This window comes from Physella acuta, unplaced genomic scaffold (assembly GCF_028476545.2).
Source record: "Physella acuta isolate Inbredline_101_S28 unplaced genomic scaffold, ASM2847654v3 ptg000150l, whole genome shotgun sequence".
NCBI classification, from domain to species: Eukaryota; Metazoa; Mollusca; class Gastropoda; family Physidae; genus Physella; species Physella acuta.
This window is the reverse complement of record NW_026731669.1, coordinates 1,685,844-1,710,261: the sequence shown is the minus strand read 5'-3', so window position 1 is coordinate 1,710,261 and position 24,418 is coordinate 1,685,844. Positions and strand designations below refer to the sequence as shown.

Here is a 24,418-nt window from a genome sequence, read left to right as displayed (position 1 = left end):
AAATCATGTCTATAGCCCGAGTTCCCATCCCCTATTGTTTTACATAAGAATATTCGAGAAAGTTTAGGGAAGATCACTCCCGATTTATTTCTCTTCGCGTCTGCAAGCAAACACGTGCCAACAGTCTTTAGCGTCTGCTCTATAACGACATTATAATATTCTCATAAATATTTATATTTGTTCAATGTTAGTCTGCATTTCCAGCTTTCTCACGACCAATATAAATTGTTGAATGACTGTTAAATAACTATCGTGACACGGATATACCGGCAAGAGGTTTGACTCCCATTTGCCAGGCAAGCCTCCAACAAATGGCAAACTGTGGACTACTCGGTCTCACGAAGATGTTGGTTTGAAACACTACATGTTGGTCGCTTATTCATCCGTAGGCTCTGACCAGGCTTTACTTCCCCCATCACCCGCCGCGGGACATCGTCTTACCGTCTGGTACCCGGCTAGGTCGGATGGCAGAGGTCCGAAACTTCTACAGGCCTAATGTAAACAGTCATATGTTTAGTACTGCTGACGCAGCGGATGGATCTCGCCTGTTTTTTGTTAGTGTGTGTGTCGTGGTAGTGGGTGGAAGCAATATAAAATCACGAGCCGACCCGCGGCGTATCACACGCCGCTATTTAGTTTTATTTTCTACTTTTCAGTAATTCATAATTGTGAATTCGACAGTACCAATGGTTGTGAGTGGTGGTAACAACGTTAAGGGTGTACAAAGACAAAAGCCGCTTGTGTTAATATATAAATGTTTATTTGTACAGTGGCACACGAGCACACAACACGTCGTTTGAGTCAGTAGTCCCTGGGCTTCCTATCCCCTGTCATAAATAGTCTGTCTTGGCCTTGGGGGTCAGGCCAGGTCAACCTACGGTGTCAGCCTGGGGTCAGCATCTTAGGTCTGCACACTGCGGTCATCTTCCCGCGCTATTAACAATCCGGTCTGTCCAGGTCATCTTGACCTGTGGGGTTTTCCCGCTGGTTCGTCCTGGTCTGTCATTTGATACCCATAGTACCGTCGAGGTCACAACATCTCCTTCCCCCATTCACTAACAAGTATCAAGCAAAACAAATGCAATGCCAGTCGTGCAGGCAGCAAGAGAGACGATGTGGGCAGTAGTCTTTATACGTCAGTCGAAGTGTAGTGTCCCAAGACTGTACATAGGTGGTGTGGAGTGTCCAAAGAATGTACGTAGGTGGTGTGGACACTGTTCCTTATACATGTGTCAAACGTAGTGTCCGTCGAGTTCGTTAAGTTCTGAACGTTTGAGTTCGATGATATTGTTTGGGTGTTGGTCCGTTGGAGGGGAGCATTCGTCTGGCGTAGTGCGTTCATCTTATCCTGTACTGGGGCCAGTGGGCGTGTTAGAAGTAGTGCCCCTTACGTCCTGAATATGCGACTACGATGGTGTGATGTTGTGGGCTGGCCGTCCGTGTTGGGCCCATCCGTGACGTAGCATCGCCATTCCACTTGGGATCCGTAAATACGTCAATAGTAGGTCACGAGTGCGCGGAGGTCGCGCTGATTGCAGGTGTCTTACAATGACAATATGGGAGAAAAGAATAGTCCCCGGGTTGGAGGGTAGCCCCTGATTTATCGTTGGGGCGGACCATGTGTTTATTATACGCTGTTGGAGTATGGCTGGTCCGTTTCCTTGACCTTGGAGACAGCAGCTGCTGAAAGTAGACACGTGACGTATAGATTTCTCGTGGATGCGGTTGTAACTTTAACACCATTATTTCGTACCTCTCCTTTACCCCAGATTTCCCCACCCCAATTTTGTTTGGCCGTACTTAACCCTCGGACACTTACCTGTTCTGTTCATCTGCGTCTATTACTTCTATATCTAGAGTGCACAACGAAACATTTTACAACAAAGAAGGACATACAAACCGGTTTTTTTTTCTTTTTTTTTTTTTTTGACGTCACTGTAACTATCGAGCAATGAATTACATCCTAGACAGCGTGTCCGCCAATACACTCTGGGAACCTGGTATTGGTTCGATGTCAAATTTGTAATCTTGTAAACTGAGTGCCCAGCGTGTCAACTTAGCTTTTGATAGTTTCTTGGTGTTCAAAGCTTTAAGGGGCGCATGGTCTGTGCGTAATGTAAAGGGTGCGCCTGCTAGGTATTTGGTTAACTTATTAATTGACCAAACCACCGCCAAACATTCCCGTTCTATTACTGCATAATTTCTGTCGGTCGGTGTCAATTTTCGGCTTACGTAAAGTACTGGGTGTAGGTGGCCTTCATATTCTTGCATTAAACATGCTCCAATACCGACCGAGAATGCGTCTGTGCACAATGTGAAAGGCTTTTGAATGTCGGGTAGCTTCAGTACAGGGTCTGATGCGGTTTCCAGAAAGAAGCGCAAAGGAAAAAAGCCCATCGGAAAAAAGCTCAAAACAAAAAGCGCAACGGAAAAAAGCGCATATGGAAAAAAGCGCAACGGAAAACAAGCCACACAGAAAAAAGCGCAAACAGAAAAAAGCGCAAAAAGAAAAAGGCGCATACATAAAAAAAAGCGCAAACAGAAAAAACGCAAACATAAAAAAGCGCAAACGGAAAAAAGCGCAAACAGAGAAAAGCGCACACAGAAAAAAGCGCAAACGGAAAAAAACGCAAACGGAAAAAAAGCCCATCGGAAAAAAGCGCAAAACAAAAAGCGCAAACAGAAAAAAAGCGCAAATAGAGAAAAGCGCACACAGAAAAAAGCGCAAACGGAAAAAAACGCAAACGGAAAAAAGCGCAAACTGAAAAAATCGCAAACAGAAAAAAGCGAAAACAGAAAAAAGCGCAAACAGAAAAAAGCGCAAACGGAAAAAAGCGCAAACAGAAAAAAGCGCAAACAGAAAAATGCGCAACCAGAAAAAAACACAACTAAAAATGTGCAAAAGAGAAATTTAGCACAAAGACCATATGGACTAGATGACAAATTTATACATGACTGTTAGGGCTGCTGTGAGAGTGTCGTGTTTGATCACGAGATCTACTACCATTTAAAGCGTACCACTACCATCTGCATTCCCATCACCACGATACAGGCGATAATCACTTTACACATAGCCTATTATTTTCTTGGTCAATAATTATTCAACTGCTATTCTCGTATAAATAAACATAAAACTATCCTTGATATCGACATTACACGAAGTGTCTCTCCCTAGTCCGAACTACCTAGCTTGCATACCATAACAACCCGTTCCTAACATGAATTCGTCATATTTCTCGCAACAATATTCATTCGCACCAAAATACCTGATAAAACACACATCATAACAATGATGTTTTTACTATTATTTCATTATGACGCTGTATCCCCATCCCCACAGTGGATCAAACTCTAAAGGAAATTACAGTGGGGAGTATTTGTACTGATGTAACTGTTAGTTCTCTCCCCTTGTCTACACAATGTAAACAAACACAATTGCGGAACGATTCCCGTCATAAAAATGTTTGAGTTAAGACTAGCATGTCTTGTAAACATTTTATTACATTTAAATGATTAAAACAAATGTTTTGATTGATTTAAACCTTTTAACCGTCAAAACTTGCAACTACCATAATGTATTTTCGGCACATTTCATGTTTAATGTTGTAAATATTATCTCTAACAAATTTCTATCAATTGAAGTTTAAATAAACTAAACTGATACCAGACACAACCGTTAAAATCTACATCTTGTGTTGTCCTACTCCAATAGAAATGTTTAGTGAGATCGGAATTTGTCGCTCTGATAGACTGACTCTTGTTTAAACATTTTCTTTATTCTTATTTCATCTAAATACTTTCACCATCTGGTGATAGAGCACTCGCATGTTGAAATGTAAGTCTCTCATTCCTAAGTTCATCCAGCTCTGATGGGTACCTGAGTAATTCGGGAAATATATACCCGGTTGTGACCACAAAATTGATTTGTATGTCATGTTCAAAGAAATATATTAAATCTATTTAATCTGCTAGATTATCTAGATTGACCTTCACATTTTAAAGATACCGTTACTTTTTTCGCTTTTATGGCAAAAGTTGTTAAATATTTGTAAAATTTAAAACCATGGTTAATGCACATAACCAACGATTCAAAATGAGCTCGCAAAAATCTTAAAGATTATGCTGGCACGGTTTATTTTTTAAGTATATTTTAGAGCTATTTTAATGCATCTAATATTGATCAAAGTAATTACAAGTTGCACTGATAAATATACCCGACATTTTGTCTGACAAGTGCAAGTTCTTTATTTTATAAGGACCAACGACCAACTGAATAGAAAAACGTTTACGGTCAAAGGGAAGCAACAATGAAAATGTTTTACAACTATAGATTTTCTTGATTATCTTTCTTTTTTTTAAAAACATGTTCCAACCGATAATAAATTTCGTATAACTGGAAGCAAAAATAGTATATTTCTTTTGTAATAGCATAACTGTTTTTGGTAGCATTTTTCTACTTTCAATACGTGACAACATATTAAAGATGATCACGCGATAATGAGCACCATATAAAACAGTAAAATATATATTAAAGAAGGTTTTATGTTGTTGAATCTACATTTCTCCTACACAGTCATTCTGTGTGTTGCTAGGTAGACAGAAGCTCTTTATACTTCACAGATTTAAATTTAAAAGAGCAAAATATAATTCATTAAACTACAATTGTATGGTTATGTTATTGTAAACATTTGTATTTGCAAGATAAAGCCATCTACGTTAAAATTATCTAATCCTGAATAAACTACTGTATATTATCCATTAACTACAACTCTACCCATGCTTGCTGCTCTAGCTGTACCATCCACTATCATCCACCAGACTTTCTTCTCCTCGACTATACCGTACTTAAAATGCAGACATTATCAGAATTATCTTCACTGTTGTGACACAATGTAACATGTAGTATACCAGGTCATAGCTTGTCTAAGCCTTTAGCCAGTCATAACGGTGTAATCAACAATGAGAGGACCAGTCGTAGCTAATCATTGCTAAAGACAGGTAGGCCTACTTGACTTGACATTGTTTTACGCTAAGTCTTAAAGCAATGTTTATACATTAGGTGCAGGTTGTAAATGTCAAATGTCCTATCAGTTTGAGTTTTTTTTTTGCTGACAGAAGAATATAACAGAGTACATTTAAAAACCGTGTTAAATCTCTTTATACTCAACAATGGAAGAAATTAACCTCCATCGTGATATGGGGACATTAGTGCATTGTATAAAATGGGTTACATTATATGACTTCTTCTTAACCTGTGTGACTTTGACTTACTTGACTTAGTCCTCTTTGCTCCTTATGGAGCATAGGGCCTCCACCATTTCCTTCCATTTCTTCCTATCCTCGGCTATTAATTTTGACATCTCCCAGGACATCCCTGTTGGCTTCAGTTCTTCAAGAAGACTCCGCCTCCAGGTCTGTCTTGGGCGCCCTCTCTTCCGCTTTCCCTGGGGGTTTCACTCAAGCGCTTGGCGCATAACATTTGTGTGAGCCTTTTGCAATATGTAATGTGTTATGTTTTGTTTATTTTTGTTCTTTTTGTATTATTGCCTTTGGCCTTTAATTTACGCAAGTAAATTTACTTTGAATTGACAACGTTTTAATGATCAAAGGGAAATAACAATGAAAATAATTCGCTTACAAACAATGTCATTGTTGTCTTTCTTTTTAGTACATTCAGAGCCGTACATTTTGTTGCAAACGTTATAGAATACTTGAATAAAAACAATTCCAAAAGAGATGCTACCGTATCAGCACCATTGTACGCGTCAAACCTTACAGAAAGAGTTTTTAAGTTGCTTTTAATACAATAGTGCCAAGCTGGGTAACAATGTCTTTTCTTAAAAAATTACGTTCAGCTACTAAAAACTAATAAATCGGGAGTGATCTCCCCTAAAGTTTCTCGAATATTCTTTTATAAAAAAAACAGGGGATGGGAACTCGGGATATAGACATGAATTTTAATCCATTTTAAATACTTAAGCTTAAAATAGAATAAAATCTCGTAGAAAAAAGAATTGCACACCTGTGAACGCCAAATAAAATGTGCATCATAGTGCGGATTATTATTAGTAGCCTACTTTATAAATTCACATGCGTTTTTCTTTTTTTTTTGTAAAATCTGGAACAGCGTAAATTACTACTTCCGGTCAACGGAAATTACTTAAAATTTGACAGAAGGCAGAGAATTTTATCGTTTACTTACATGCGGAATTTATTTATTTATCTGAAATAGTTCTCAAGTTATAATCATTTGAAAAATTGAAAGTTGAAAAAGTTCCACTTCTGGTTATCGAAAATCGCTCAAAAGTTGATACGGATCTACGATTTTGATACAATACTTATATATGAAATTTCATCAACCTAGCTGTAACGGTACTCAAGCAGAGTTTCTTCATGGCATCTCTTCGAAAAAAAATTAACCACCCGCCCCCCCCCCCCCCCCCCCCGAACGAAATTAAATTTATATAATTTATATAGAAATATATACTTTGGGGTATAATAGAACTGCGATATGATATATATATCAAACAACATATATCATCATCTTGCTTTTAGTAACGATTGGGGAGAGGGATTTCATCTGGAAAAGTATGACATCATTTATGGCCGATCCATTTAAGCCTAGTTGTTCATTTTGTCTGGGGTTTTTTGTGTGTGCTTTGTTTGCTTCCTACATAGCATTCATTTCAATTGAAATTAAAGATAAGAAGACGGCCATCTGTCCTAATTATATTAAACAAGACAGCTATGTGTATTAAGGGAATATGCGCGGAAAAAAATCACAAAATTTCTTGTTTTTAGTCATGATCGGTTTCTTACACTTTTGGATACTTTGTCCATTTTTGTATAAAGAAAATAATAAATTTAAAGAGAAAAAAATATTTTATGTGTTTGAATTACGATTTTTATGACCCTATTAATTAAAAAATAATTAATTTTTCCCAATCTTAAAAGCTCTCTATGAAAAGTTTTATATCCGTCATTAAATTGTATTTGACATCATTGGAAAGCTGGATTTCTTAAGTATCTAATAAAATTAATTTCCTACATCTCGGAAACACCCAAAACTTACAATAGGCTTTGCAGTTTACACAGATATGGTACTTTCCTGACCTAGTTTTCGTTACTTTTGGCTGTTTTTCTCAGTTCGCATGTTTTTAACACTAAAAAGCCGACTACTTTTTTATTTATTAAACAATGCCAACCATATTTTCAGTAATTGTTCTTCATGCAAAAATACAACTTTTGTCACGAGGGAATTGTGATTGCTTTAATAGAAAAAAAGTATTTGGTAATTAATATGCAAATTTTGAAACTTTTGAATACTAAAAAGGGTACAATATTTTAGACCTTGAAAATTTCTTACTAGATCTAGTAATTATTTCAAAAAGTTGTCGTGACAAAAGTTTTAATATATACTGAAATATAAGCAGTTTAAATTTGATTGCTATAGGTGCATAAATAAAAAAGCCTTAGTATTTTTAAGAGTACCGAAACATTCAAAATGGCGGAGGTTTTTTGGGTTTCCATGACAACCAAAATTGTTTTTGACCCTTTTTTTTGCTGTTTAATACTTACTTTTATATGCCAAATATGATAAAAGTACTCAAAAGGCTTTAGATCTTAAACTGTAGAAAATAGAAAAATACATAGCATATCCCCTTAAACGACAAAGTCAGCACAATATAGATCTAAGAATAGACATTTTTATCAAGGGAAACTACTCCAAATTTTAATTAGCAAGATGGCCGCTGTTTGGATCTACTAACATTTATCTCAAACTCAAACACCTTGTTTTAAGTTAGTTTATGATATTTTAAATTGTTTTGGTCACTGATTGTTATTTTAAATCGATTATCTGTTATATTTTGTACAATTTAACTTAAATATACAGCTACTTATTTAAACAAATATATTCATCAGTTACCTCTCCCGTGCATTTTTTCTGCAGCCGAATGGACACCAGCGAGAAAAGTCTCAAAGGTAGATTCTATTTGATTTGAGAGGTCCATAAATTAATTTTAAAATCATGCACGGCGTAGTTACAATTAATATGGTTATAAAATCCTGCCTGGATTTTATAACCATAAAAAAAAAGCAAAAACAATTTGGTTTTCTTCATGTGTTATGGCAACATACATAAACATTAAACAATGGCATCCTGTTATTCGGCCGCCATAAATTTTATTCTACACATTGTAGGCTAAAAATAGAAAAACTAGGTCATGGTGTTTAAATTTGCATTGTTATTTAAAAACTTGATCTGCAAAGTTTTGTAAACAAAAAAACTATAAAGTGGGGCTGTCGGAAATCGATCACTGAGTTCCTGTACAGCCAATCAATGTTTGTCTTACGAAAGTAAAACATCGGGTTATAACTTAAGCTTGATGAAAATAAATAGAAATGTAGCCTCAAACTCAACAAATTATTTTCAAGTTCTCTGGATCTGCAACTTGTATATAGCATTGATTCTAAAAATATTAAATTTCTGAATTAATTTTAGGCTTATGTTTTTAATAAAATTTTATCTTTTATTATTTTTACGGTCCTAAATCTAAAAAAGCACATTTTTATTCCATGTCAACAACATTACGGAAGGATCTTTGTCAACTCACTGGTGTCCATTGATTACTTAAAATTTAAAATCTAGACTCTAGATCTAGATTCTAGAAATCTAGACTAGATCTAGACTAATAATATCTTAGCAGTAAACTGCTTGAGTCTATTTATATATCATATATATATATATATATTATTTATTTTATATATAATATGACCTAGGGCCTACATGACTGCACTATTATCAAAATCTTGCCTTAAAGTTGTATTTTTTTTAAGTCAAAATTCTACCTGTAGACAACACAGTCCAGACTAGTAAAGTACTTGACCAATGGTTACTTATATAATGACTACCATTATGACTGATTATGAACTTAAATTCTCACAGATGCCCCTGTGTTCATCCAGTTTCAAAGTTTTGCAATTACATGCATTAACAGATAAAGACAGCTGAGTGTCTATAATTCTGCAAGTGTCATGGCTCATTGTTTAATTGATTATAACTTATTAGAGGACACTTTTACATGCTTATATAACCAATAGGATTCAGCATCTGTTTTTGCTTTAAGCTGTTTATGAGTCCTGAGTTGCCATCCCTCTTAATTTTATATTAGAATATTCGAGAAAGTTTAGGGGAGATCACTCCTGGTTTATTCTTCCTGTTTTGCCACTTATAAGCATTCAAGTGTTTATGACACAATGTGGTATATTATGTTTCCAGAGGTTTATTAGCTTTTAGACTTGTGTCTATAGTTGCAATTTAAAAAAATTGACCATTCATGTATAATAAAATACAGTGATTTGGTTAGCAGTGCCACACCACACCATCTGTTATAATGAATGTTTTTGTTACAGTTAACTAGTATAGTTTAGTATTCTGAAATTTTCAGATGTACCATGGTGACAACTATAACAGAGACCTGGGTATTCAGGTACAGAGGATTGGTGTTGTGAATGACTGCGGTAAATAAATTTTACTCATTTATTTTTATTGACTTTTTTTTCAGTACATACATGTCTGATATCTAACAATACTAATATCTTTAAAAATCTATTCTACCTCATGACAATAACTTTAACAATTCATGCTAGACTTATTCAGTCAATACAAAATAATAGTGAAGCAAATGTCTAATAAATATCATTCTCTGCCTGTATACTGTTAATTAGCTCTGCTTGATACAGTTTTTAAACATTAAATTTAAAAAGTAAACCTTTTTGAGCTGGCGATCCATGGGGCAGATGAAGTTGAGTTTACCTGTTTGTGCAAAAAAAAATAAAGTGGTCAGTGGTCAGCAATATGCCCATTCACTTTTACTTTCCTTACTGTCAGTTAGGTACCCATCCGAGCTGGACATCCTACCGACCCCACTTTACACTTTGGTTAGCAGTCATACACTCTATAATTTGGCCACACCATGTCTATTCCCCTAAAATTTGTCATATATAATTATGAAAATATTTTCAGATATCTATCAATGTCAGCACTGCAAATTGGATTTTTCAACACTCTTTCATTATAATTTGCATTTGAAATACAAACATGAAGGGGAAAACCTTGACAATAAGAATCTAGATTTCACAGTTGACACTAGTGAACATTCTAATCAGTTATCTAATTTTCATCAGCACCATGGAATTCATAAATGGAAAAAGCATTGTAAGTGTGACAATTGTGGTAAATATTTTACAAGTCTCCAATATTTAGAAGTACACCTTTTAATTCATATAGGAGAAAAGCCTTACAAATGTGGCATATGTTGGAAATGTTTTAGAACTCGTACTCAAATGTATAGGCACTTAAAAATTCATACAGGAGAAAAGCTTTACAAGTGTGACCAATGTGGTAAATGTTTTCGAAATCTTTATCAAATACAAATGCACATTATAATTCATACAGAAGAGAAGCCTTACACATGTAGCATATGTTGTAAAGGTTTTACCCGTTTGAGTAACTTAAAGATTCACCAAAGAGTTGACTCAGGAGAGAAGCCGCACAAGTGTGACCTATGTGGTAAATGTTTTAACCATTTGTGTAGCTTAAAGCAACACCATTCAATTCATACAGGAGAGAAGCAGTATAAGTGTGACCAATGTGGTAAATGTTTTGCCCATCCGTATGGCTTAAAGCAACACCATTTAATTCATACAGGAGAGAAGCCGTACCAGTGCGACCAATGTAGTAAATGTTTTACTCATTTGTGTACCTTAAAGCAACACCATTTAATTCATACAGGAGAGAAGCCGTACCAGTGTGACCAATGTGGTAAATGTTTTACCCAATCCCGTAGCTTAAAGCGACACCATATAATTCATACACGAGAGAAGCCGTACAAGTGTGACCAATGTGGCAAATGTTTTACCTATGCGTTTAGCTTAAAGCAACACCATTTAATTCATACAGGAGAGAAGCTGTATAAGTGTGACCAATGTGGTAAATGTTTTACATATTTTGGTAATGTGAATACACATCTTAGAATTCATCAGGGAGAGAAGCCTTAAAATTTTTATGTTATGCAGTAAATGTATTACAGATTCCTCACATTTCATTGAACATAATTTAAAAACCTCTACTGAAATAAATCCAGAATGACCAGACACTTATCTTTTTACTTTCTTGTTTACAGAGTTTAGAGCAGTGGTGGGTGTGGTGTGTTTGGGTCTGTGGTGTGGTGGGTGGTGTGGTGTGTGTGGTGTGTTTCAGTAAACACAATAACTTGAGTACCATTTCATTTATGTTGACAAAACTTCATAATGTTTGCAGTTTTCTGTCAACATTTGAGAGACATCAGGTAAGTGGTATGTACTGTACTTCTGGTCTCTTTAAAGCCTATAACTTAAGTACAATTTTTAAAAAGTTAGGTAGATTAATTTTTTCACATACAAGTTTTAGATTGTATGCGCAGGTTTTAGCCAACTTTTAAACAATTTCTGGTTATTGGAAGTGTTATTTTGTTTCTGTGGAAATACAATTACTTGAGAACGGTTCAGTTATGTAAACGGAATTTCATGTTTTAGACCATATATGTATCATAAAAAAGTTCAGGAGATCACTTCAGGATGTACGCGTCAAGAGTGGAGCTGATGTTGCTTCAGACCATTACCTACTTGTAGCTAAAGTAAAACTCAAACTGAAGAAAAACATGTTGGAAAACAAGGAAATACAGATACAATACAGGCCTGCTAAAGGACCCCTCTAAACTCAATGAATTTAAACTTCATATGTCCAATAGGTTTCAGGTACTACAAGAACTAATAGAAGAAGAGACGATAGAGGAAACATGGAAAAAACTAAAAGCATATAAAGGCACTGCACCATGGTAATATTAGGGACGTGTACAATACAATTAAGAAGATATCTGGTAAGTACAGTAAGCCAGAGACGCCAGTGAAAACCAAAGATGGAAAGACAATACCTGATGCGGAAGGACAGATGAAGAGATGGGTAGAACATTTTGAAGATTACTAAATAGACCAACACCATAGTGCACTGAAAGTGATCTCCTTATAGACTGCAACCCACCTTCAAAAGAAGAGATACATAAAGCTATAAAGCAGCAGAAAAATTGGAAGGCTCCTGGAATAGATGGTATACTGGCAGAAGCACTGACAGCAGATATAGAAACTAGCACCACACACTCTTCAAGAAAATCTGGGAAGATGAACAAATACCAGAGGAGTGGAAGTAGGCGATCTTTGTGCATGCTCTAACTATAGAGGGATAACACTTTTGTCCAACCAGGCAAAGTCTTCAACAGAATATTATTAAACAGAATGAGGGAAGCGATAGATCCCCAGCTCGTGATCAACAGGCGGGCTTTTGGAAGGAAAGGTCATGCATAGACCAAATTGCTACCCTGCGCATCATCATTGAACAGACCCAAGAGTGGAACTCATCTCTCTATATTAATTTCATAGACTATGAGAAAGGCCTTTGATAGCCTGGATAGGCAGTCAATGTGGAAATTGTTGAAACACTACGGGGTGCCACAGTTGGAGAGACTAGCCCTGGACGGGTCCGAAGAGCCTGGTACGTCGGACTCCCAAGTCCCCCACATTATAGCGTGGGGGAGGAGAGGTGCAAGACTAGGCTCAAAAAATGGACGAACGCCCCCCACGATCAAGCTGGGTACCAGGCGGTAGGACGACGTCCCGCGTCTGGTGGGTGGGGAAGGAAAGCCCGGTGAGAGCCAACGGAAGTAGCGACCAAGGTGTGGGAAACTCTTTAAAGGTCGGAGTTTGCTACACTGAGGCCTGCCTGGCTAATGGAAGTAAACCTTCTGAGCCGGTTTCCGTATAAGGAAGGAAGCCCTGGACAGAGACGTCTGGAAAGCTCTTGTCAGCGGACTATGTCCCCGTAGGGACGACAGGCAAACATGTCATGAACATGACATGATCTCCTCTAAACTTTCTCGAATATTCTTTTATGAAACAACAGGGGATGGCAACTCGGGATATAGACATGATTTTTAATCCATTTTAAATACTTACAATTTTTAAAATAGAATAAAATGTCGTAGAAAAAAGAATTGCACACCATCTGAACGCCAAATAAAATGTGCAAATTAGTGCGGTATATTTTTAGTACTTTATAAATTCACATGCGTTTTTCGAGAAATCAGGAATCGCAAAAATTACTACTTCTGGTCAACAGAAATTTCTCAAAATTTGATAGACGGCAGACAATTATTTCTTTTACTTACGTGTGAAATTTCATTTGTCTATTCTGAAATAGTACTCAAGTTATAGGCTTTTGAAAAATTGAAAGTAGAAAAAGTTCCACTTCTGGTTATCGCAAATCGCTCAAAAGTTGATACGGATCTACGATTTTAATATAATACTTATAATATGTTATATATGAAATTTCATCAATTTAGCTGTAACGGTACTTAAGTTATCATGTTTACACACACAGACACACACACAGACATACGGACAAGATTGCAAAACTATGTTTTTCTGACTCAGGGAGCCAGTGTTTCTTCCAGACTTTTTTCTCCGGGGGGGCACTTGAAATTTTCGGGGGGGGCGGTAGACTTTCTTCGGGGGGGGGGGGGCGGACACTGTTAAAAGTATATATTTTCTATATAAATTATATAAATTTCGTTGGGGGGGGGGGGCGGTAAAAAATTTTCGGGGGTCTTCGCCCCCCCCCCCCCCCCCCCCTGAAGAGATGCCTGGAAAAACTCTGCAGGGAGCTGTAAAACATCGAGATTTGAACAAAATCTAGAATTTTTTTTTTGCACGATTTCAAGACTTTCTCTGTACTTCGTATATAGGAGAAAGTACAAATATAATCATCGTCGTGGTTTGACACATTCGGAGACATGTGTGACGGAAGGTGAAAGGGAAGGGGGGTGTTAATTACATTATGAATGTTGAGTAAGGCTAACGAAATAATAAGCCTGCAGGGATGTGACTTTACACAATAATTTATAGCGTAATTCGAATTTTCATTCCGAACTTTTCCGCTGATATTTTACACTGTAATTTACTGTGACAATTTTTTTTATTTGGAAAAGACGTATCTGAAAGAGTTTCAGCTCTTCAAACGAAATGTACGTCTCCTGAATCCAATTTTTTTTAAAAATTAATATTAAATACATAGTAGTCTAGGTATAATTTACATACCGGTATTTTTAATTCACCAACCCCTCATAGCCCGTTTTTAAAACTACCCCACTACCATTGCGGCCTTCTTTTAATTTAATTTGGAAAACTCAAATAAATTGTGAAATCTTTGCTAAACGTCTTTTATTTTTAAGGACTAGATTAATCCGCCACTCCTTGTAGCAACGAACGCTGATTTTTGAGGTCAGCTTAACCCCATAATTGGTTTTTAGTAATTAGACTACTAAAGTAAGTCTATGTAATATAGGTTGATGACGAAATCATAAGAAAAGCCAATTTATGCTAGCAAGTAGTGTATACATTCATTATAAAAAAAAATTAAGTCTTGAAATTTCACGAAAAAAAAAACTTGTTCTTTTACGGAGTATAACAAAAACTAACAAAGGTATTCAAATAAAACTTAGCACCATTTTTTTAATCGCTTAATAATATAATACACTAAAAAATTTAAGTTGGCATATCAAACTTTATTTATTTATTTATTTTTTTACATTTTTGATAACAGGGCTTAAAATTAATAAATGTTGGGTCGAAGAAAAAATTGTTGTAATAAAATCTATAATAGATACAGCTATTACTTTAGCATACTTTGTTCTACGAACATACAGTAAAGTTTGTGCGGAATTTAGTATAAGTATATTGAAAATTGTAGGAGTAATGTACTCATGAATTATTTTTCAATGTCGTTTTCTCCAAAATTAATGACTAACTTTTTTAAATTGAAGTACACAATATGTAAAAGCAAAACGTGTGTTTCCTGTAAAATTTTACCACCCTACTTGATTTAAAATAAGTAAAGTAAGTCTTATTTTTAAAAAGTCAAATTATGGGGTTTAAGCTGTCCTTAAGCTGATATGACCAATTGTTCGGATGTTACATAAGCTATCTAGGTCTACTGAGTTCTAAAGTGATCTCGCCTTGACCGAATATTCTCCCATAGAAGTCAGGAAAAAGTCTGGAATTTTACTTACAAATAAACCGGGAATAACTTCCCCTAAACTTTCTCGATTATTCTTGTAAAACACTAGGGGAGATGGCACATTGCTATTTAGATATGATTTTAATGCATTTTTAATTACTTAAACTGTCTTAAACCATTAAAACATTTCATAAAATGTTTTTAGTGCATTATTACAAAAAGATTGTTATTAAAACGTTTTTTTTATGAAATTATTTTTAGTACTTTACATGTTTTTATTTACATTAGAGTTACATGACTAAAAACCATTGTGCGCCTATTGAACGTGATGACGCGCTTTTGTCATGACGACGCGTGTGGATATTTAATGTCATGTTGCGTTGTCTTCATGTCTTGACCCACGTGCATCCTACGAACCGTATATGTCAGGTAGAAGTGCCTGCAATTTCACTCGGCCGTTTCGATCTAGACAGACAGAGGAAGTGAGTTAAATAAAAGCTTGTAAACATTTTTCATAAAAAACGTTTTAAAAACAAGCTTTTATGTAATAATTCACTAAAAAGGAGAAAATAAATTATACACACATGAGCATCAGACGGCGCCCCGGCGGTCATATTACTCGCTCCAGGTTTCCCAATGTGCAATATGTCGTCTATATTCGTTTTAACGAGCGCCATTCACTAGGGATACGGGAGGGGGGCGGGGGGGGGGGGGGCTACTGAAATCGATTCTGTATACGAAACTACCTATTCAAATTACTTGTACCATTTGCAGATAGTTAACACGCCTACGGGAAATGCAGGCGTTTGGCCTACCTATATTCTAACTTAAACACATGCCAGTACATGTATTTTGTAATATATGAACACGGCTAGCATAGATGTAAACTCAATGTATGCTACGACCATCTACACTCATTGTATGCTACGGTTCACGTACATTCAATTTATGCTATCATGACCTACACTCATGTTACGCGTACGTGATATATATATTTCTTATACGCTACCTCCGCCACGTATCTGCTACCATCAAATTATTTCCCAATCTACACTATAACCTAGACTTCTTTCATCCTATTATTACTAACACTCTAATTGTGAGTTTCGTCCCATTATAGTACTTAACATATACAACAAGCTTACGTGTGGTCTCTGTATCATAGGTAAGTGTACATCACCAGCAATACATAAAGTCCAATATAAAACAGGTATAAGTAAATTTAATCTAAACTACTGGTAGGTCATTATCACTCGTGACTGATTGCTGAAATTACCATCGTCAACATTCACAGACAAGTACCATTTTCTCATTATCTTGAGCTTGATTTACAACAGAGGATTATACGGTACGTTTTGAATTCAACAAATTGAAATTGATCCTATCAACCAATGTGGGTTAATTTAAAACTGTCTAAGGTATAATAAGTGGTCGTTGATCCAGCCATACTTCGTATAGCACATTGCAAGTAATCGACTTGAAATAGACCTCTTCTCCATACGCCAAGTAAGCAATATAATTTTATTATGAACAATTCTATTCGTCTTATTACAACGTACATAAATGTATTCTTTATTTTTTTTTAAATTGGTTACAGTTGACGAAAATGATAAAAATGAAAATAGCAGTTTTACTTCTTATGATGAGTCTTGCCAATACTGTTGTATTATCAGACAGGTAGGTGATTTTATTTAAAAGATGAAAGCTACACGAAAGCTTTCAAAGACGTTGACATGTCTGCAAGATATCAGTGTTATTTTAAGCTTATAAAATTAAAAAAAAAGTATATTAGCATTAAGTTTTCTCAAACAAAATGTATATAAACTTGACTTAATTATGTCATTCGGTGTAAGAAAGTCTTAAATGTCATTCAACTATTATTTTTTGGCAAAGCTTTGAATATAAATTACGATCAAGAGAGGTTCTCAAATGATCGATCATGGTGTTACTAAACAACCAATAAAAGTTTGTCTTGATAAAAGAAAACAATTTAGGCTTAATGAAATTAAATTAAAATGTATCTCTAAACGCAAAACAAAATATCTTCTTTTGCAGCTTTTATAATATTTATTGAATTTATTGTTTTACAAAAATTAATTTAAACACAATATTTATCTTTTTCATTCTTACAACAAAAGTAAATTGAAAGCTATTTTTGATCAAGCAGAATACAATTACGGCCGGTTTTTCTTGAATTGCATGTTGCGACATAAAATGAGAATTTAATACTAGACGATCATATCTGGTAACTGAAATATCTGATGCAAATTGTTTGCTTTTTTCTACAAACAGTAACTGTACAAAGGAAGGTAGTTGTGACCCTAAAACTGGCAATTACTGTTGTCATGACTACTATTGTCAGCATAGGATAGGGTAAAACACTTTTATTTTGTATTCATTAAGGAATAAATATTGGTTCCATTCTGAACTTTAAACATAAACTTTAATTAATTTTAATGATGGGGCAGGTGAGTTCACATGTTTCAGGTGACATCGGTATATGAGTCGATAGTGAGGTGTGCACTATGCTAAACTGGCTTTATTTTCCCTAATGTGAAATACCTCAAAGACGTCCTACGGACTTGAACTCATATTCGAATTCTGGATCTTCGGGTTAGCATTCGATAGTGAGGTGTGCACTATGCTAAACTGACTTTATTTTCCCTAATGTGAAATACCTCAAAGACGTCCTACGGACTTGAACTCAAATTCGAATTCTGGATCTTCGGGTTAGCATTCGATAGTGAGGTGTGCACTATGCTAAACTGACTTTATTTTCCCTAATGTGAAATACCTCAAAGACGTCCTACGGACTTGAACTCATATTCGAATTCTGGATCTTCTGGTTAGCATTCGAACGCCCGTCTCTTCGGCCATACTGGCCCATATAATTTAGATTAACTACTTACACGAGAGATGAAGTTGGGAACTATTTACAAAGTGACAAATAAAATGCTTATTTTATAAATAATTTTATTTAGAGTAAAAAACAAAACGCTAAAATCAGTAATATCAACTCTCATGTTTTGGGAATTATTCTCGCAAATGTCGTTTTAATGATGATCATAACACGAAGTTGGCATTAGCATATTAAATGTCATTTTTATATATGGCCAAAAATCATGTCATGATGAAGTGAAAATGTAAATGGTTAAGGAATGAGCAGGAAGAAGTAATAAAGATACGATAACAAACAGCTACATAGCTGTTGGCTAATTACATATACATATATATGTATATATAGGTGTATACATATATATATATATATATATATATATATATATATATATATATATATATATATATATATATATATATATATATATATATATATATATATATAAAATTCTCTACTTTGGGACCATGCGGGACACCACCACCACCACGTAAACGCGTCTATCAGCCCCTCCCTTCCTATCTAGTCATATCGCTACCACCCTCCCCACCAGTGTGATGTGCTGTGGTTCACGCTAAATGTTTACCATCTTAGAGCCGGGTTGAACTAGTAAAAGTTATTAGGGGCAGATAATTTTGTTTTTAAAACGATTTGAAACTTAGTGGAGGTAACCAAGAGGAAGCTGCTTTCACGGGGGGGGGGGGGGGGGGGGTTAAAGGTAAGAGGAAGGGAAGGTGGGGGTTATCGTCCTTTACTGGCTACTGATAGTGTTTCTAAGCAAATATTTTCTGTCGCAGCATTGGTAGTGTCGAATTCACAAAATATGAATTACTGGAAAGAAGAAATATAACAATTAGGTAACGGCGTATGCTACGCTGTGGGTGGGCTCGTATGTAATAAAACGACTAAACAGTATAAATAAAATCATAGGTATTTTTTATAACATCATATCAAGTATAGTTTCTTTTGATTTCTTCCTTTTTTAGATTTCCAGATGAAGGAGATTGTCACTTTAAGTTCCGTATGTTATAGCATTTTCTAATATTTGTGACGGTTAAAACATGAATATTTCAATCTAAAAATAATCAATTACGATTTATTACTTTGCTCGACAAAGTATTCATTCTTTTACTTAAGTATCTTGTAAATTATATATATATATATATATATATATATATATATATATATATATATATATATATATATATATATATATATATATATATATATATATATGTATATATATATAAAATTCTCTACGTGGGGACCATGCGGGTCACCAACACCACGTACGCACGCCGACCAGCCCCCTCCCTCGCTCTCCAGGCATGCGGAACAGACTATATTGCTATCACCCCCACCCCCACTAGTCTGGTGAGCTGTGGTTCACGTTAAATGTTTACAATCGTAGAGCCCAGTAGAAATAGTGACGGTTATTAGGGGCAAATAACGTGGATTTTATAGGATTTGAATTTAAGGGGAGGTAACAAGTTCTGCTTGATCTATTCATTGTCGTCTGTGAACTGTCGTTACGGACGGTTGCTTCGCAGGGGCGGAGTACGGAAGGTGAGGATTATCGTCCTTTACGAGTTACTGATAGTGTTTCAAAGCAAAATATTTCAGTCGCAACATTAGTAGTGTCCACAAATTATTAAGTACTGAAAAGTAGAAAATAAAACAACTAAATAGCTTCGTATGCTACGCCAAGGACAGCTCGTTATCTATATTTGTCAATACGTTTTTCTTTTTATACATGATTGTATTTTCTCTTATTTCCCTCTAAAATGTTACTTGATACTAAAATAATTAATCGTTTTTAGTATTAGACTGTCTTCGAGTATATACTTTATGTTAATGACGAAGGCAGTTAATGTTATTTTTATAGAAAAGAAAAATTACATCAAACTAAATTAAAAACAACAAACATAAGAAAGCAAATATATGTATAACACGTTGTTGTGAACACACTGCTACGCCGTTACGAGTAATCATATAAGACAAACACCCACAGACGGCTTACAAAAACACCGGAATAAATAAGACAAGCGCCGTTAGCATTAAAAAAAAAGTTTAATACTATATATACTATCTACGCAAGCACAGTCTATTCTAAATACTAACAAACTAGTACAAGAAAGTGAGATATAGTGGCTATAGAATTACTGTATCAAACTTGACTGACGTTGTAGCCGTAACTAACTGAACTGAGGCAAGCAATTCATGTACTAACACCGTACACATACGTACACAAAGGGTTACAAACCTAAATATTATTTAGTTACTGACACAACTCACCGCACAAGGATTGAACAGGGGAGAACGGGACATAGCACAGCACAAACAACATTCACCCCCATTCATCCCCATTCCCATGTTCATTATTCACGTAAATAGCTATGGATAAGTAATTAGCTTTAAATTTAGATGAATTTCTTATAAAATAATATAAAATGAGACCACTGAATTTTTTTTTTTACAGTGTAAAGCTGAACAATGAAATAAAATTGGTTTCCAAGAAAATATGGTTTTCTTTTCTTTGTACTATATTTATTTCAGGGGCGTAGCGAGGGGGGGGGCGGGGGGGTGCGGATCGCACCGGGTGACACCATTTAGGGGGGTGACACCAAGGCAAAAAAAGAGCAAAATATATAGAGAAAAACTCGAGGGGGGGTTCAAATCGAAAGTTTGAGGGGGGGGGTGCAAATCGAAAGTTTGAGGGGGGGGGGGTGCAAATCGAAAATTTGAAAGTTTGTCCCTGGGAAGGGTCTCTATGCCTCTGGGGGGGTGACACCATTAAGTGCCGCACCGGGTGACACCCGACCTCGCTACGCCAGTGATTTATTTAATTCTTAATTTTATAAAAGCGAGGTAGTTCTAATTTTCAGAGCTAAGTTTACAAGTATGTTCATGTTTTAGAAATAGGACCAAGGTTCACACGTCTGTTGTGTTAACAATTGCTGTGCAAATATGAAATTATCAAATCAGCCTGTCAACTACTTAACAAAAAAAAAAAAAAAAACTAAACATCGGTTGTGTAAGCATTTAAACTTGCATCAAAGTTCAAGGAAGTAAAACTTTATTTCCCAATTAAATACTTTTATATGGAATATAAAACTTTAATTTTTCTTATTGTAAATATTCCAAAGTGCTGTTAAATCTATTTTGCAAGATGGCTACAAACCACAAAAAAACTTAAATCTACTTAACATGTTTCGGGGTGTATAATAAATGGTTATTAGTGTATAAACTACACACCAAATACGTTTAAGTTCATCACAAGCTTATATGTGGATGAGTCTTTTGACTAATAAAATACGTGTTGATTTATGTTGTAAGTGATATCACGTCCGTGTAGTCAGGGTCAAGTAACACGTTTCCTTACAGGGCCTAAATCAATACTTATCAGCTATCACATCTGGTATTAACATCCAATGTTAGTAAAGTCTACACGGAGCAAATGGCGTAGGCCTTCTCATTAACACATGTGTCGTCTACCGTCCGATGTAAAGTCTAATGAACCCGTTAAAGCCTATCAGAAATGATTAACTGGATTATAAACGTGGCCATTGATTGACTAGCGAGCAGGGGATGGACATTGGTACATTCTTCCATATGAGAGAAATCTTTATGAAACGTAGAAACGGTGTTTAATAGTAGTAGAATTTAAGGTTCTTAACAGTTTCCAATGCTAAACGTATATGCGCGTCTTTTTTTTTTCTTTACAATTAAAGGTCTTCAGCCTTTAGATTACTTATATCAAGTGTGGCACATGAAAGTAACTGATACACAATAAAAGGGGGTTCGAAAAAACTACTTCGGTTGTCATAGAACCCCGAAAAAACGTCCGCCATTTAAAAGTTTTCAGCACTACTAAAACACTACGGCTTCTTTTATGTATGCTCTTATAGCAATCAAATTAGGCTGCTCATGTTTCAGTATATATTTAAACTTTTGTTCCGACATTTTTTTTTATGAAGTTACTGTTCAGAAAAATTGCACTCTTGATAGTATACGAAAGTTTTTAAATTTGTATATTTTTATCATAATGTTTTTTTCTGTAAAAGTAATTACACTTGTCTCGTGAATTTTTTTATATTATTACACGAAAAACAAATAATAAAAATACGGTGGGATCATTAATAAAATAAATGTAGTAAGCTTTTGAGTGCTATAACTGCTAAATGAGAAAAACAGTAATCGGTAGCAAAAACCTGGTCAAGAAAATACCGTTTTTTGAGTAATTTGTAAATCTCACTGTAAGCTTTGGATGTTTCTCAAATGAAGGAAAAACAAAAATCAAATACATGAACATCCAGTTTTCCAATAATGACAAATATAACATGATGATGGATATTGAAGTTTTGTAGAGATCGTGTAAGATTTGGGAAAAGTGATTTTTTTTAAATTAACGCTGTCTTACCAATTTGGTATTAGACTCCTTAATTTTTTTTTCTTCTTAAAGATGTTTTTTTTTTTGTTTAGGGGTCGTCCATAAATGACGTCACACTCGTAGGGGAGAGGGGTGGTTCGTAATTTTGTGACGATGTGTGATGAGGGGAAGGAGGGGGTTCAGATGGTGCGACGTTACACTTTTGCATTATAAAAAAGCAACGTTAGAAAACCAATTTTAGACGTTATTTCGCGTTTTAGAAGACTGTTTTAATAAATTGTAATAGGAATTGATTAAAATACTCTATTTCGACAGAGTTCAAACAAGATTTTAGAAAAATATCGATGTTTTAAAAAAAATTCAACTGCAATTTTCAGGGGGGAGGGGTTGTATGCTGAGGTGTGACGTCATTTTAGGGGGGTCTGGCTTTTTGTGACGACGTGTGACGGAGGGGAGGAGGGAGGAGGTAAAAATCGTCAAAAAAGCGTGACTTCATTTATGGATGACCCCTAATACAAAAAAAGAAAAGGTTCCAAAAGTGCAAGAACCCCAGTATGAAAAAATAAATAAAGATTGTGTTTATTACTTTTTTTCTGCGCATATTCCCTTAACACAAATTTGGTTCTATAGTTTCAAAACAAAACGTTAAAAAGTATATGCAAATAAAGAAGAAAAAAAAACGAAGACGGGCGATAACTTTGTTTATGTAGTTACAAGATGGCTACATAGCCCACCTGGTTCAGGTGTAATGCATGACTAGGCAATGCGCAGGTTCAGGTGTAATGCATGACTAGGCAATGCGCAGGTTCAGGTGTAATGCATGACTAGGCAATGCGCAGGTTCAGGTGTAATGCATGACTAGGCAATGCGCAGGTTCAGGTGTAATGCATGACTAGGCAATGCGCTGAACTACTGAGCTCATAATTGTAATGTGTTTCTCTTAGGAATTTCTCAACGACGTACTCAAATCGGGCACTTGTATGCATGATTTTGCATTAATTTAAACTATTTTCACGTCACCCATTGAATATTGTCGGATCTTACAGCTCAGATTATACTACAATAATTGTCCTTTTCTCCAGGGTCTAAAATAATCTGCACGTTTTCGTTTAATAAATGGGTCAATCACTTGGGTAAAAAAATGGCAAGTGACTTACTAAATTATGAAAAATAACAAAACATACACTTTTTTTAGCACTAACATTGGCCTGTCCTTATGGTTTGTTCACTATAAAACTAAACTTCGTCAACCTCCAATAGACTAGTTGCCTTCAAAACAAACATAATACCTTTTAAAAATAAATAACAAAACTAGTTTGGAAATAGTATTAACTAAAACGTTTAATTCCTTCAACAGATGGTATTTGAATGCTATTAAATTGACAGCCAGACTCAAACTCAATCTCCTCACAAATTGAAATCAATATGTATTTTGCTGTTTTTCACAAGGCCACCTGTTCAAAATTCGTGTAGAATATACAAGACGCTAAAATAATTTCATTACGCTCAGGTTAATTTATTTTATAATAAATAAACACGTGTACCATTAATGTAAAAAAATAATCAACACTCACAATATAAAAATGTATGATATCAGTTGAGAAATAGATAAAGGATGGTGGTGTCGACCTTTTTATTATATTACTTACCATCATGCAACCATCATCTAAACTCACGTAATCTACTATCACCTACAACCGTGTAAGCTATCAATACGTAATTTTATGTATGCTACTATCACTTTCACTCAATATATGTTATTAATACCAACAAGGCAACATATGCTACCATCAGCTTAAATTAATGTACACTAAAACCAACTACACTTAATGTATGCTACCATTAGCAACACTCCCAATAACACTTAATCACCTACGATGCCTACCTGCTACCATTATCAGCTACACTCAATGTATGCAACCATAACAAGCACTGACGTTACTCTTCCACAACATACACTTTCCATATGCTACCGCCAACACTTATCTACTACCATCACATACTTTTTATTTTCTACTCTATC

At 35.3% G+C, this 24,418-nt stretch overlaps 1 protein-coding gene and 1 long non-coding RNA gene across 3 annotated transcripts; both read left to right on the top strand.

Annotated features, from left to right (window-relative positions):
• The first annotated feature begins 7,739 nt into the window (after positions 1 to 7,739).
• On the top strand, positions 7,740 to 11,152 carry LOC131935589 (gastrula zinc finger protein XlCGF17.1). Of its 2 annotated transcripts, XM_059292074.1 has the most exons (4): positions 7,740 to 7,800; positions 7,924 to 7,983; positions 9,450 to 9,522; positions 10,028 to 11,152. In XM_059292074.1, exons 3-4 carry the CDS (start codon positions 9,450 to 9,452, stop codon positions 11,059 to 11,061), a joined length of 1,107 nt encoding a protein of 368 aa, XP_059148057.1. In that variant the 5' UTR covers positions 7,740 to 7,800; positions 7,924 to 7,983; the 3' UTR covers positions 11,062 to 11,152. The 2 variants fall into 2 exon arrangements, with proteins under 2 accessions (XP_059148057.1, XP_059148058.1); XM_059292075.1 differs by lacking the exon at positions 7,924 to 7,983.
• Positions 11,153 to 16,488: 5,336 nt separating this feature from the next.
• On the top strand, positions 16,489 to 20,525 carry LOC131935613 (uncharacterized). The gene is made up of 5 exons (XR_009385961.1): positions 16,489 to 16,615; positions 16,707 to 16,786; positions 17,402 to 17,482; positions 18,992 to 19,026; positions 20,485 to 20,525. It is a non-coding gene; the product is annotated as an uncharacterized LOC131935613 (long non-coding RNA).
• The last annotated feature ends 3,893 nt before the right edge of the window (positions 20,526 to 24,418 follow it).

What these genes read in the sequence shown, in the direction of transcription:
- LOC131935589 (XM_059292075.1), top strand. Translation starts at nt 9,450, where the DNA reads ATGTACCATGGTGACAACTATAACAGAGACCTGGGTATTCAGGTACAG. An exon ending in TGGTGTTGTGAATGACTGCG is followed by an intron (nt 9,523 to 10,027) that starts GTAAATAAATTT and finishes AAATATTTTCAG; the next exon opens with ATATCTATCAATGTCAGCAC.